The following is a 15421-nucleotide window of genomic DNA, read 5'->3' as shown; positions in this document are numbered from 1 at the left end:
CTCCAGTCGGCTGTTTGCAAAACGAGGCTGCAGACCGGCGGATGAAGACCCAGCGCTTCTGACATCCTGGTTGGGACGCCAAGAGGTGGGACCCCTGGGAAGTTGATGAGGATGAAGACAAGGACATTGTGGTGATTGACGGTGGAACGGATGAAAGCCCCTTGCCAGCCACCCCTCATACAGAGGACAGCAAAAGCACATCGAGGGCAGCCCCGGCCAGCGGGCAGCCCCCGGGTCAGGAAACGTTCTTGAGGGGAGAATAAAGCACCGCCGAGATTATTGATGCAGCTTCCGAGTTCCAGCAAGAGGCCAGAGAAAGTATCCGGGAGAGGTTAGTGCGGCTATGGGATGCGGGGGGGGGGGGGGGGGGGCAGAGGAAATGAGCATTACCCCCCACACCCCCTGCCCTCCAGTAGCACCTGCATGGCACTGGGGGTTCCAGGTGCTTATAGGTTGGTTTATTCTAGCTGTTGGGAGGCTTGGGACCCTGGAAATCTCGAGAGGAGGTGCAGCCGATTCTTAGGGAGTTGGAAATGAAACCGGCCAGCTACCCCCGGTCTTGGAAGGCTGCCACATTTACTGCAGGAGTGAAAGCCGAGACCCTCCCGCCTGCGCCAGCACCGGCTATGGGAGAGGTCCATTCTGAGCTCAGCTGTGAGACACGCCGGATAGTCCATTGCTAATATGGGGGAAATGGGCAAATCCTGCGAATAGGTGTAGGCTGTGGGAAAGACCTGAGAGAGACGGAGAGAGCTTGAAAAGCCACAAGGCTATTCCAACAGTGAAAATAACCCAGAAGCAAAGGTGGTTTGACCTCAGTGCTGCCCGGGGCCCACCTGACATGATAGACCAGCCTGTGGAAACATTTAAAACCTGAGCAGCAGTTCAGACTTGCCCCACCTCTCCTCTCATCCCTGACGGCCCACCTGCTCCCGCAGAGGCCTCAGGGATACAGCCTTTTTCGGGGTCCGTGCCTGCCACACCCCCGGTATAGGACAAGGGCCAAGATCACCTACAGGTGAGGGCCGTCGGGGGGTGATCAGAGGCCTCACGTTGAGCTCACTAGTCATTGGTCCCCAGAAATAAACGACAGGTGACGGCTCTGGTTGCTACTGGAACTGAATGTACTCTTGCAGCACAATTGATGGTTAAAGAGGACAGTTATGTCAGGAAGGTAGGAAGGTCCCTTTGACGGTGCAAGTTGGGCGTTCTCTACCACGAGATTACAAAGTTTTAACCTCTCCGATACCAAAGCACAAATTGGGCGTTGATCTCCTAGGAGGTCAAACTCTGCAAACCCTTAATGGTGAGATTGACCTCAGGTTACAGTCATCAAATCAGTGCTGAGGGGAAACACCAGCTGGGAATCAGTTAAGTCTACCGCTCCTTGAAGCGTGGTAACTGTGGAACCAACCTAACTGCCTGGGAGCCTAAGGAATTAGAAACTATCTAAGAACTGTACGGAGTGGGAATAATACTCGCTGCCCGCAGTGCTTTCCACAGCCCCGTAAGGCCAGTAAAAGAGCCAGATGGCTCCTGGCGGATGACGCCGCGCTAGGAGACGTGAGCAAGGCGGTCCGCATCGCTGCCCCCCTCTAAGATGCCTTGGCCGTGGTCCTAGGAGTGCACCATGCTGAGCTGGACTTGGCATATGCTTTCTTCAGTCCACCCCTGGCCAGAGTCACGCGATCAGTTTGCCTTCACGTGGGAGGGACAGCAGTGGAACTTTCCAGTGCCGCCCGGAAGCTGCTGCACAGTCCATGCAGGTCATGGTGGTGTTGAATAGGGTCCCACTGCTTGCCGCGTACAAAATCAAACTCACAAACGTTCCTAGAAGGGAAAGTTATCTTTAATCAGAGTGCCGACAACCTGGGGAGGTGGTGAACTCCGTGTCCCCCAAAAAACACCTCTGAGATTCTGCTCGCCGTGGAAGTTTTAAAGGGAAGGAGGGCAGTAATCTCGGTTAATCCCTGAGATGCGGGGTCCGGGTCATCGCCGTCCCCCACCGCGTGCAGGCTCGTGAACTCCCCGTCATCTCCCTCTCGGTGTTCTCTTGCGCCCACAGTTTTTTCGCGACATGATGGGAGGAGATGCTAGGGAAGAGATCTAGTCTCCTGTTAATTGCTGATTCTTCGTTTCTACGTCTTTGCCTACACTTGACCGTGCTTTCTGTAGATCAAAGTATTGTGTGCTCAAAAGACTTGAGAAGTGCGCCTGGGCTGGAGATGAGTAGAGCCTGGGGTGCCTGGAGAAAAGGTAGTCACGATACAGCTCGGCTAACGTGACAAGGAAAGGGGCTTCCTGCTGAGGGCGGTTTCCTACAAAGCGCTGCTTACAGTGGGACGGTAGCCCGAGACCTGTCCCTGTTTCCTTCCCACATCAGTAAAATGGGCCCAACACACTGATGATACAGTGTTAACACGTGAAGACCAGCCTCAGCTTCAGGGCACTGCAGGCTTTGTCAGAACACCTGTGAGGGAGGGGCTGGGCAGTGAACCCACAGACAAAATTCAAGGCACTGCATTGATGGTTTGGGAATTGCTTGTTCGGGAAAGACTTGCGTTGTCTCAGCAGCTGTGTTTGAGAAGGTGCGACCTCTCTGACCCCTGGAAGAGGTGCCAGCCTTTGCAGGGGCTTGGAGAGGGCTTTTATTCCCCACCTGGCGTAGTGTACTCATCTGTTTTACTACCTGGTAAAGAAAAGGCCTGTGTGGGACTGTGTTTCAGGGCAGCAAGGGGCCGGTGAGAAGCCAAAATACCGGGGAAGCAGATTAAAGCTCCGGGCATCTCCCAGGCGGGGCTGCCATTTGAGTTTGATGGGTCTGTGACTCGCAAAAATATGGGTAGGACCCTGTGGCAGGAACAGCAGGAGAAGAGAGTTCCCCTAGGATTTTTGGTCCCAGTTCTGGAAGGGGGAAGAAGCCAAGTAGCCCTCCAGAGAGCAAAAGACCCTGGCAGTCTACCTCACGCTTCTCCAGGTAGAGCATCCCGGGAAGAAACAGCATGTTGTACTAGCTTCCCTGCCCATCAAGGGGTGGGTTGAGAAGACCTTCCACGGATCCCCGCAGACTCCCAGGGTGACGAAGCGGCAGCCTGTCTGCAGCAGAGAAGCCCCTGTCTGCCTCTCCACTGTCTCTAGAAATGCGGGTGCTCTTAGGCCCCGTAGAGCCTGTAGATCCTCCCAATGCCCCCTCCCCTACTTCTGTGGCGGTCCCCGCAGCCTGTAGAGAGGAAGTGGGGAGATTTCCGCTGAAGCCTGGCATAGAGATGGGTCTAGTCGGGGCACCCCGACCACAGGGGCTTCAGTGGCTCTTCAGCCCGACACGGACACCATCTAGGTGGAAACTGGAAGGGACTGCAGCAGCCGGTGGGCTAGACTCAGACCTGCTGAGCTGGTCATCGCCCCTGAACCCTGGCCGTTAGCCCTTGGCCCCGACAGCTGCGCTGTTCGATAGGGCTTGACCTGATGGTGTAGACGAGGGGAAGCCTAGGGGTGGATGATCATGAATGAGCCCCTGGGGGCTCAGGATGTGCGGAAAGACTTAGGTTCACCAGCAAGAGCCTGAGGCCGTCCGCACCGCCTTCCACATCCTGGTCCGTGAGGTACTCACCCACTAGGCCGTCAGGAGGCGATGGTCCAGCTCAGTGTGAGCCCTGAAAACTGACCCTTCAGGAGGTGCATCAGGTGGGGTGCACAGAAAGAGGGGCCACTCGGTGCCTATACGTGTCCCCATCCAGCCCTTCCTGGGCAGCCCCCAAGCATGCCGAGCTGCCCTTGAAATACAGTGACTGGTTCATGCGGTAGCAGCATGTCCTGTGTGTTCTGCACAGCCCCAAGGCGACGGCCAAAGGAGTCTGGGGCCATCAGCGGAGGGATTGGCGAGTTGATCATATCGGTGCCTTCCGTCCAAGTGAGCATTCTGAATACGCCTCAACTTGTGAGGACACTGTGTCTGGCTTAACCCAAACTTTCCCTTTTTCCACTCAAACCAGGCATTTTTTTTTTTTTCACCCATTAGGCAGTTAGAGAAACGGAATGACCTGTATGGGTGCCATCGTCGGATAGCGATCAGGGATCATGTGCAAAGGTCATGATGTGCAAGACTGGGTAAAATAACATGGTATCGGCTAGAGGTTCCTTCTCTCCTATAACCCACAAGCAGCAGGATTGGTAGAAAGGGAAAAAATGGAATATTTCAAGCAGCAGATTAACTTACTAACAAGTAGAACAGCCTAGCCAGGGGGACTAAGTTACCACTTCGGCTTTGATAGATTTGAGCAGTCAGTCAGTGGGGCCTGTTGCCCCATATTGCAGACGGGGGGGCCCTGCCAAAGCACCCAATACCGTAAAGGTACAGAAATGGTGGAGACACTGGGATCCGCGTGCTGTGGGCTGAAAGCACCAAGCCCCGTCTCACCTGGGACGGGTGCAGCTACTGGGATTTGCGATGGGATATCCCACGGGGATGGGTGGGTTACCTCACACCCCTGGGTGAGGGGGAACCACTCAGTCTCCACTGGGACCCCATTGTCCTGCTGCCAGCAGGGGCCGTGGAAACGCACCACGCCTGGCATGGAAGGTGCAGCCTTGAGGGAGGGGAGAAGGTGGGGCCCTGCTCTGGCATCTCTGGCCCGCAGTCTATCTCCTCACGCCTAACAGTGCTCCTCCCCCGGCCAACGTGTATGACATACACGACCAGGTCAAGTTCCTAAAGAGCCAGAGGGCACGCTCTGTTTCCCACTGGAACCGCCCTTCGGCTGCCATCTTTGTGCCCCCGTCGGCCGGCAGGACTTCTTAGCTCACACAGAAGCCCTGACTACATTCGCCTAGCAAGCCTTGACTGAAGCCAACAAGGCCGTCTTTGCTGAACACTGAAGTGCCTCTAATGCGGAGGGCTGTCCTCCCAGACAGCGTGGCCTTGGACGTTGTCCCTGCCTCACAAGGAAGGACCGTCCAGACAGCGCTGTGTGTCATGTTTAACCCATCACAGGAGGACACAAGTGGAAGTCCTGCGTGATCAGACCCCAGCCTAGAGGACTTCATAAACCAGTGGTTCGAATCACAGGGCTCTTGGTGGAAGCGAAGCGTTATGGTTTTGAGGATCATCTTGACCTGTGTCTTCTCTTGCCTGTACCTGTATTGCTGCAGAGGTCTCTGCCTGCAGTGCAGTCAGACGGCCGCCTGGAGCCACCTCCAGGCTCAAAAGACCCCTTGCAGACCCGCTCAGTGCACACTGCAAAAGAGGTCATGTGAGCCTGTCTCAAGGGGTGGGGTGTTGGAGGAGGTCACCAGGAGGTCATGGCAGCTGGTCCACCTGCCAGCTGGACCTGAGTGATGGGAGGCTCCTCACCCTTCCCCTGTCCTTGGAAGGGACATCCGCCACCCGTTCCCAAGGCGGGAACCAGTTTCAAGGATGCAGACTTGAGAGGGTAAAGTGATGTAGAGACCGTCTGGGCTGAATGGTGACTGGACCCAGTTAAGGCCTCTTTATAAACTTTTAAGATTCAGGCAGACGGGTGCAGAGATCAAGTTGTCTTTGCAGGACAAGCCTCATGTGTAAGTTCCCTGCATATTAAACCCACCCCCTGCCCGTCTGGAGGGTCTGCCTCTCTCCTTCTCTCCTTGCCCTCCATGTTTGGGGGTGCAGTGGGGGGCTGGCTTGTAAACCAACAGGTAATCAGAGAGAGCTTTGCATATTCAGAGTTTACACAAGAACATCTCCAGGTTTCATGGCAAAGTTTATTTTGAAATTACCTATTTTGATCTGAAGGTGATGTTTATTATAAATCAGCATTATCTAAATCTGTAAGATTTCTATGATTGCTTAGCACTCATCATTGGAAATGCATGGCTGAGACAAAACATGGGCTTTGTATTCTAAAGTTATTTGGTTATTTAAAACTTCCCATTCACAGCTGAGTTTGGGAAAATTTCTAATTATAAAAGCAATATTGATCAGAAAAAATGCATGAGTTTTTTTTAGTATTGCTATTATAACCCCCAAATTGTTTTATTCCATTTTCTTTTATTTTTATATTTTCTGTTAATTTTTCCATCTTTTCTTTCTTGTCATCCTCCTTTGAAAATGTTTCCTTTTTATTCTTAATATTTTATATAAACTCACTCTCATCCTTTGTTTATTCCTCTGTTGTTTTCCTGAACTCACCACTATTATGAACAATTTTTTTTAAAAAGTATACAGATAATAGTCACCTGATCTGGAAAAAATCTGTCTTCTGATTTAACTACCTTTTTAAATATTAAGTCCATTTTTATTCTTTCAAAACAAGTTGATCCTTTATAAGCTATAAAGATGGACCCAAGGTAGATAATTTTTTCATAAGCACAGTCATTGTAGTGTTTTAAAACAAGAAGTAAGAACTTTTACTTGCCTTGGAAGGGCTCTTAGGGTAAAATTTCCTCACTGAAATTATTTTTGTTTTACATTGAAACTTTCAACAGTGTTCTCTTTATTCTGTTGTTTTATTTATTTCCAAAAATGAACCAAATAAAAAAATGGTATGTGACTATGAAAACATTTGTTTTACATTATCTTAACTGTTAAGATTGTGAAAATATATTTCATTCAAAACAGTTTTTTGTTTGTGACCAAAATAAACACCATAAAGAGAGAAGTAGCTTCAGCCATGCACACAGAAATAATTTTCAAGGTGACATTAGAGTATATTGAATTTTACTAAAGCATAAAACATGTTGTGACTACAGTTGTTGACTTTGTGATAATTTCAACTGTAAGCATAACCACGGACCATAATTTGACAGAGATCTAGGTGATAGGTATTTAATATTTGTTATTTAATATTTGTATTTAATAGTTATTAGGAACACAATGTCGGTCTTCATAGAACTGGTCCAAGTCCGGACTTGGCCCCTGTGGTTTCATTCAAGTTATTTTACTTCTCTGGGCCTTCGATTAATTAGCAGAAAAATGAAGGTTTACAACCAAAGACTATGATGAAGCCCAAAGGATCTTCTGTACACTGAGTACCCAACTCAGTACCTGGTACACAGTGAGCATTCAATAAACGCTCGCTAATATTGTCACCAGGCCGTTCAAATATACTCGGTCAAAACAAGTAAAATTGTACAAATCACAGACAAAAGTGTTTCCATGATACAAAATCAATACTACTACTCTTTACACTTGGGGCCAGTGAAAACAGCTAGGCGTTTATGCTCAGACGAGGTGGTACGCTAAATTATTAATGTCTCTGGATGAAATGAAATTGGAAACGGTAGGTGCTGTGTGCAACACGTGCTCTTATTTTTAAAGCGGAAAAAGGTTTCAAAACGTGTATTCATCGGGTCGCTAGCGAGAGCTTCCTCTTCAGTAGACTGAGGAGGATCACTTATTCGCGTTTTCTTTGATTGCCTGGGATGTGCCTGGCTGTGTTTACGTGCCATGCGAAAGGAAGGACCTCCTTTTTATGCTCTGAATGCTTTCCTTTCCCACAGACGTTTCCACTGGGCCTGGGAGACGGGCAGTTCTATGCATGGACAGATGGTTTAAGAAGAAAAGACTGGCATGACTATTGGAGCATTCAGAGAGAGGCTATGCGCTCAGGTATGGAGCTCAGTGCACCCCAAAGTGCTACTTTGCTTTGTCACTTACAGGATCTCTCATTAGTGTTTCTTCTGCACCCGGTAAGGTCGGTTTCATGGGGACATTGGAGGTCAGTGCTGGGCAGAACCAAAACAATTTCAAATTTCAGAGAGAGGAAAAAAAATAATGAATAGCCTTTACAATATGAGCTGAACAGAGGTCGTTCGAGTTTTAGAAATCCGCCGTGCTTTATACTTGCAGAGTGTCTTTCAGTCATTTCTGGGGGGTATCTTGGATTTATTCGTGAGACTTGCCTTGGAACACATGTATCTTGAGCTAGATTCGCTCATTAGGGCTGTGGTGTATCTAACTGGCTGGGCCAAGGATGGAAGGAGGACCGCAGTTCTAGACGCTGCCCGGTGGATCAGAGGAGCCGGGGACCTGAAGTTGGCCATACCTGGGCAAACAGGCAGTTCAGTGGGATCCAGTAGGTCTGTCTGTGCATAGCCGATTCTAGTCGTAGGCTAGGGATAGAGGAAACATTTTACTTCTTGGAAAAGTGACAGGAAAAATCATGTCCCTCTGGAAGGGCTTGGTTGTTGGAAGCAGGGATTCGGAAGAGTATAGACGTAATAACCAAGTGAAGGTAATAACCTTCCCGATGACAGGAAGTCCATATTCTATTATTCAACCAAAGGAGCTCTGTTGGGTTTTTTTGTTTGTTTTTTGTTTTGTTTTGGTTTTTTTTTTTGTCACGGTGAGGATATCCCAGCAATTGAGAAGCTATGGTTTGGTAAAGACATCTTAGCAACGCGGAAATGGTGCATCCCAGATCAAATCAGCAGCAGAATCACGAGTAGCCACAGGCTGAGGTTCTCCTGGCCAGCCTTCCTCCTGACTTCTCTCCCCAGGAAGACAGGAGTGAGATATTCAGATAGTTACGACAGTGTTCAGGGCTTTGGGTGTTCTCAGCTCTGGATCAGGTGTGCTTGACGTAGAGTCTTGCATTTTCTTCTTTCATTCCTTTCTTCCAAAGAAGACAGTCCCCTACCCCCCTGCTTGTCATAAGAATATTCCCTGTCCCTCAGAGCATCAGCCTCTTCCATATGACATCTGCCCTCCGACCTTGGCATGACTCCGTGAACAGTGACAAAGGCAAGCTCCTTACCCGGATCCTTCCTTGTCCAGACTCCTCTGCTCTTTTTCCTCTGTTGGCTTGATCAGCCCTGTATTCATCCAACCATCTGTTTCTTTTGTTAACCACAAGATGCTGAAAGTTTGGGGAGACGTTCTCATAATTTAACCGCAAGTTAATAATAATAATAAAAATAATAATAATTGAATAGATGTTTTGTACTAGGGGCTTTGCATGTGTATTTTATTTAAATTTCACAATGACTTTGATAGATAAGTATTAGACTCCCCAACTTGTAAAGAGAAAAAAGGAAAGAAAAAGAAATGAGTTCTTAAGGATTCATGAAATATTATCCAAGGTCAAACAGCCAATAATTTGTAGAGAGGGATTAAAAGTAGGTTGTCTTATGCTCCATTACACCCCACCATCAGACATCAAATGATAATATTTGGGCAAAATGAAGTAATGGCAAGAGAACATACGGGAGAGAGACACACCTGGGTTCATATCCTAGCTTTTCTGTGTAAGTGGCAAGTCAATTTATCTGTCTGATGTTCTACTTTGCAGAATTGCTGTAAGGATTAAAGATACTATAAAGTAATTGGCCAATTATTTGCACATATTATAAACGCCACCAATGAAAACTGGAATTATTTTTCCATCTAAGTTACTTTCACTTGATTTGATGTGCCTATCCTTTGCTTGTGCCAATGCGTTTTGGACACAAAATCCAATACTTCACATTTATTTCTGCTACGTACTACCCTTTCTGCCTCCTGGAAAAATGTACCTTAAATTTTCTCATCAGAGCTCAGGGCAAGGGATATTGACCTACAAAGAAAACTGGTGATAAAACAAGTTTCCTAAAGTACAAATTTTGTGTGCAATTAAAATACTTTTAAATGCTAGTATGTATATGATTCACTGGAAGATACATGAAAAGTGCAATAGACTATCATTTATCATTTTTTAAAAATACTGTAGAATATAACCTAAATAAAATAGGCACACACAAACACACATGCAGTTATGAAGTCAAAATAAGATAAATATCTCTTCCCAATAAGCAGGCCAAGAAAAAGGGTCATTGGTACTATTCTGTCTCCTCCAAGTTTTGAAATTTGTATTCACTCTCACTTTTCTCTGTAATTTCTTATGTCTAAACAAATATTGTTGCATTTTGCCTGTTTGGACTTTATCTAAACATTGAATCATATAGTATGGTTTTCTTCTTTTATTCAAAATTATTTTTGAGATCCATTCTTGGGTGTGCACTTCTAGTTGATTCGTTGTAACTGTTGTTTAATTTCCTTTTTTTTATATAAACTTTTCAAATCTTTAAACTCCTAGGTTTTTTAAACATGTATTATGACAATGGTCTCATTGTACCATTCTATCCCCTCCCTTCACCCGAACTAAATATAAAATCATTTTTATCAGTAAAGCAGATAACTTTTAATGAAATGGGTGAACTCCAAAATGGAAATTATAAGACTTCAAAAGATTATTTTCCCCCCACCACCACCCCGCCCCGCTTTCCCCCCTTGGTGTCCATACATTTGTTCTCTACATCTGTGTCTCTATTTCTGCCTTGCAAACCAGTTCATCTGTACCATTTTTCTAGATTCCACATAATATGCATTAACATACAATATTTGTTTTTCTCTTTCTGATTTACTTCCCTCTGAATGACAGTCACTAGGTCCATGAACATCTCTACAAATGACCCAATTTCGTTCCTTTTTACGGCTGAGTAATATTCCGTTGTATATATGTACCACATCTTCTTTATCCATTCGTCTGTCGATGGGCATTTAGGTTGCTTCCATGACCTGGCTATTGTAAATAGTGCTGCAGTGAACATTGGGGTGCATGTGTCTTTTTGAATTATGGTTTTCTCTGGGTGTATGCCCTGTTGTTTAATTTTCCACAATGGTTTCCACTTCGTAAACATTCTGAGTTCCCAGGTTTGGGTTATGTATGACACTGCTCTAAGTATTCTTGCGCATGGCTCTGAGGTAGAGACAATATTTTCTTACTGTTCATACATATTTAATAGTAGAATTTGCATGTCTGAGGAATGCACGTTTCAGTTATATAATGTAGTATGTGACAAACTGTTTTTCAAAGTTTATATGCTGACTTCACTCCAATCAGTAACGGATGGAATTCCCATTGCTCTGCATCCTGTCAACACTTAATATTACTGGCTGACTTTTCATTTTTCCCAATTTTGTGATATGAAATACTCACTCATTGTCACATAAATTTGCATATTGCTAATTTTAATGTAGTTGATCTCTTATTTGTGCTTATGGGCCATTTGTGCCTTCTCTTAGGTAAAAGTCCTATTCATTTCTATTTCCAGTTTTTTTATTTCTTTATTTTTCTTATTGATCCACAGAGTGCTCCTAATTTTTTTGAATAATATCCTTCATCAGTTGTACGTGGTGAAAATATCGTATCCCACATTTTGTATGTATTTTTTAAAAACTCTATATATTGCCTAATGAGTAGAAGTTCTTAATTTTGTTTTAGTCAAATTTACAAATAGTTTTTAAAGGATAGGCTTAATTGCTGTTCTACATTGTCTTTTTAAGCTTGAGAATTTTACTTTTTACATTTAGGTCTTAAATGCAGCTCATCTTCATTTTTATATCCTGTGAGGTAGGGGCCCAATATTTATTTAGGTTTTACCTAGTTAGATATCCAATCAACAGCACCATTTATTAGAAAATGTATCTTTTCCCACATCCATCAGCAGTGTTGACTCTATTATAAAAAGTTTCCATATTTGTGTGTTCTCATTCTGGTTTCTCAGTTCTGTTCCATGAGTGAAAAACTTAGAGCTAATGAAATAATATCTTATGTGCTATATCTTTATAACAATTGTCGATATCTGGTGAAGTTCATTCTGCTTTCTTTGCTTTTCTTCTTGGGAATGTTTTGCCAATCTTAACATTAGGATTTTCTTTAAATATTTAGATTCAACTTGTCAGACTTGTTGCACAGTATGCAGATACACACAGAATATTGGAATTTTAGAATTGTATTAAGTCTATTGATAAATTAGGGAATAATTTACATTTTTTTCAATATTAAATTATTCATTCTGTGGTATATCATTATATTTTTTGGTGCTTATTTGTTATCTTTAGCGGGTGTGTTTGTAATTTGATTCTCAGACATTTTCAGTGTTATTCCTAGAAAACTAACATTATATGGGTATTGAGCATGTTGTTGATCTTATTGAAGTTCTGAACTATTTGTAGCTGGTATAGAGAAAGGTTAATAATTTTTAAATATAGACCCAAATTTAGAAAACATTCTAAACTCTTTTATGAATTATAATCATTTACCCATAAGTTATTTTGGATTGTTAGCGTAGATACTCATAATATCTGTGAGTAGTGACAGTGTTTAAAATTTTTTCCATCCTAGACCTTATAAATTTGGTTATTTTTACTCTGTTTCTGCACTTGCTAGGGACTCGAGTATCATGTTGCCCAGTGGGTGTTGGTGGCTGCTTTTGATTTGTTATGGTTCTGACAATAGCAAATTAGATACTGTCTTAGCATTTAGTCTACTTAATGAAAATGTACTGTACCCTATTTACTAGGCCTTCTGGATATGACTTTCTGAGAGATTTACTTTTTTTACACCTAAATGAATGTTGATTTTAAACAAAATTGTTTTTGTTTGCATGTATTGAAATAAGATACATTTTCTCCTTTATGTTTTTGAGTGTGTTGTACCTATTGGTTTCTAATAGAAATCAAACTATGAAATTACATAAAATCTGACTTTTTATTTATTACTAAATCTGACTATTTATTACTGGATTTATTTATTACTGGATTTATTTATTTTTTTATTTATTACTGGATTTAGTTTGCTACTATTTTAGCAATTTCACATCTTTAGTCATGAGTGAATATTGGCCATGAATTTTTCTTTCTCATAGAATCCTTGTCAAGTTTTGGTAACGGTGTAATGATGGTTTCATAAAATGACTCGACTAATACCCCTCATCTTTCTACACTTTGTAATTACACTTTGTAATTACAATTACACTTTGTAATTGCTTGTGGTATATTAGAATTATTTATTTACTAATAGTTAACGATCTTGTGGGTGAAGATTATCTGGACTGGACTTATCTTGGAGCAAAGATTTTTCACTCCTGGTTTAAAATATTCCTATTTATTAACACATTTATTCATAACATCCTCTTAAAGATTTTATAATATCTGTCATGCTTAAATTTATGTTGCTTTTTCTTACAAATATCATTTATTTGGTTTTTTTGTCACTCCTCCTTAACTTATTACACTAGGAAATTGTCAATTTTATTAATTATGTCAAAAACCAATTTTCAACATAGTTCATCTTATCTATTGTGTTTTTCTTATTGATTTACAGTCATAATTTATTACTTCTTTTCTTTGACTTTTACTATATTTGTCTAAATTAAAAATTAGATTCATACCTCCTTAATTTCAGCCTTCTTCTGTTGTAGAATAAGCATCTAGGACTCTAAATTTCTTTCCAAGCACTGCTTTAAGTACATCACACTGGTCTGTGGTTTGATGTTTTATATTTGTTTGTTATGTTTTAATTATATTGTTTTAGTTATGTTTTCCAATGTCTGTCTACTTAATAAACACTGAAAATATCTTAAAAATATGAAAATCCAGAAACTACTTCCTGATGAGATCTCAATAATCTTTATAAAAGTGTGTTAGCGTAATATACCAGATGCATTTTATCAAATGTCTTTGTTAGTGTTTTTATTGATGTTGTTAGTTTATGTTTTGTTTTGACAATTACATCTTTATGGCATATTTGATAATTTTTGAAATATCAGGTATTTTAAGTAATCATTTTTATATAAGCAGGTGGAATATAGGGGGAAAGGAGGTAGTAGAGTTATGAGGAAATGGTGAAGATGCTTCCACCTTTGAGAAAAATGGAGAGTTGTTTTTTTCTTTTTTAAATTAATTTTTATTGGAGTTTAGTTGCTTTACAATGTTGGGTTAGTTTCTTGCTTTACAGCAAAGTGAATCTGTCATACATATACATCTATCCCCTCTTTTTTAGATTTCTTTCCCATTTAGGTCACCACAGAGCATTGAGTAGAGTTCCCTGTGCTATACAGTAGGTTCTCATTAGTTATCTGTTTTATACATAATAGTGTATATATATCAGTCCCAATCTCTCAATTCATCCACTCCCCTTCCCCCTTGGTAACCATAAGTTTGTTCTCTACGTCTGTGACTATTTCTGCTTTGAAAATAAATTCATCTTATTTGAACTTTGCAAATAAGTTCACCTGTACCATTATTCTAGATTCCACATATAAGTGATATTATACGATATTTGTTTTTCTCTTTCTGACTTACTTCACTCTGTATGACAATCTCTGGGTCCATCCACATCTCTGCAAATGGCACTATTTTGTTCCTTTTTATGTCTGAGTAATATTCCATTGTATATGTGTACCACATCTTTTTTATCCATTCCTCTGTTTATGGACATTTAGGTTGTTTCCATGTCCTGGCTATTGTAAATAGTGCTGCATTGAACATTGGGGTGTATGCATCCTTTAGAATTACAGTTTTCTGTGGATATATGCCTAGGAGTGGGATTGTTGGGTCTTATGGTAGTTCTGTTTTTTGTTTTTTAAGGAACCTCCATACTGTTCTCCATAGTAGCTGTACCAATATACATTCCCAACAACAGTGTAGGAGGGTTCCCTTTTCTCCACACCCTCTTCAGCATTTATTGTTTGAAAATTTTTTGATGATGACTGTTCTCACAGGTGTGAGGTGATATGCTTTTGATTTGCATTTCTCTAATAAGTAGTGATGTTGAGCAGCTTTTCATGTATTTCTTGGCCACCTGTAGGTCTTTTTAGAGAAATGTCTATTTAGGTCTTCTGCCCATTTTTTGATTGGGTGGTTTGTTTTCTTCGATATTGAGCTGCGTGAGCTGTTTATATATTTTGGAGATTAATCCCTTATCATTTGCTTCATTTGCAAATGTTTCCTCCCATTCTGAGGGTTGTCTTTTGTTTATGGTTTCCTTTGCTGTGAAAAAGCTTTTAAGTTTCATTAGGTCCCATTTGTTTATTTTTATTTTCACTACTCTAGGTGGTGGGTCAAAAATATCTTGCTGTGACTTATGGCAAAGAGTGTTCTGCCTGTATTTTCCTCCAAGAGTTTTATAGTATCCAGCGTTATATTTAGGTCTCTAATCCATTTTGAGTTTATTTTTGTGTATGGTGTTAAGGAGTGTTCTAATTTCATTCTTTAAATGTAGCTGTCCAGTTTTCCCAGCATCACTTATTGAAGAGACTGTCTTTTCTCCATTGTATATTCTTGCCTCCTTTGTCATAGATTGGGTGGCCATAGGTGCATGGGTTTATCTCTGGGCTTTTATCCTGTTCCATTGATCTATATTTCTGTTTTTGTGCCAGTACCGTACTGTCTCGATTACTGTAGATTTGTGGTATAGTCTGAAGTCAGGGAGCCTGATTCCTCAGCTCTGTTCTTCTTTCTCAAGATTGCTTTCTCTATTCGGAGTCTTTTGTGTTTCCATACAAAGTGTATAATTATTTGCTCTAATTCTCTGGAAAATGCCCTTGGTAATTTGACAGGGCTTGCATTGACCCTGCAGATTGCTTTAGGTTGAGAAAATGGAGAGTTCTTGCATGAAAAAAT

The 15421-nt window shown here is 42.3% G+C and overlaps 1 protein-coding gene across 3 annotated transcripts in view; it reads left to right on the top strand.

The window, feature by feature from the left end:
• The window catches only part of GALNTL6 (polypeptide N-acetylgalactosaminyltransferase like 6), a 1725164-nt gene that overhangs the window by 934070 nt on the left and 775673 nt on the right, over positions 1–15421 (top strand). For 2 of the 3 annotated variants that reach the window (XM_067040059.1, XM_059071079.2), the window contains exon 2: positions 7477–7585. The exons of the other annotated variant lie outside the window; for it this stretch is intronic. In XM_067040059.1, coding sequence (XP_066896160.1) covers positions 7477–7585 — 109 coding nt within the window. The remainder of the gene's footprint in view (positions 1–7476; positions 7586–15421) is intronic. 3 annotated transcript variants of the gene reach the window in all.

The sequence above is a fragment of the Kogia breviceps genome, chromosome 8 (genome assembly GCF_026419965.1).
Source record: "Kogia breviceps isolate mKogBre1 chromosome 8, mKogBre1 haplotype 1, whole genome shotgun sequence".
Lineage (NCBI taxonomy): Eukaryota > Metazoa > Chordata > Mammalia > Artiodactyla > Physeteridae > Kogia > Kogia breviceps.
Note: the sequence above shows the minus strand (reverse complement) of the source record. Positions and strands in the feature narration are given on the sequence as shown.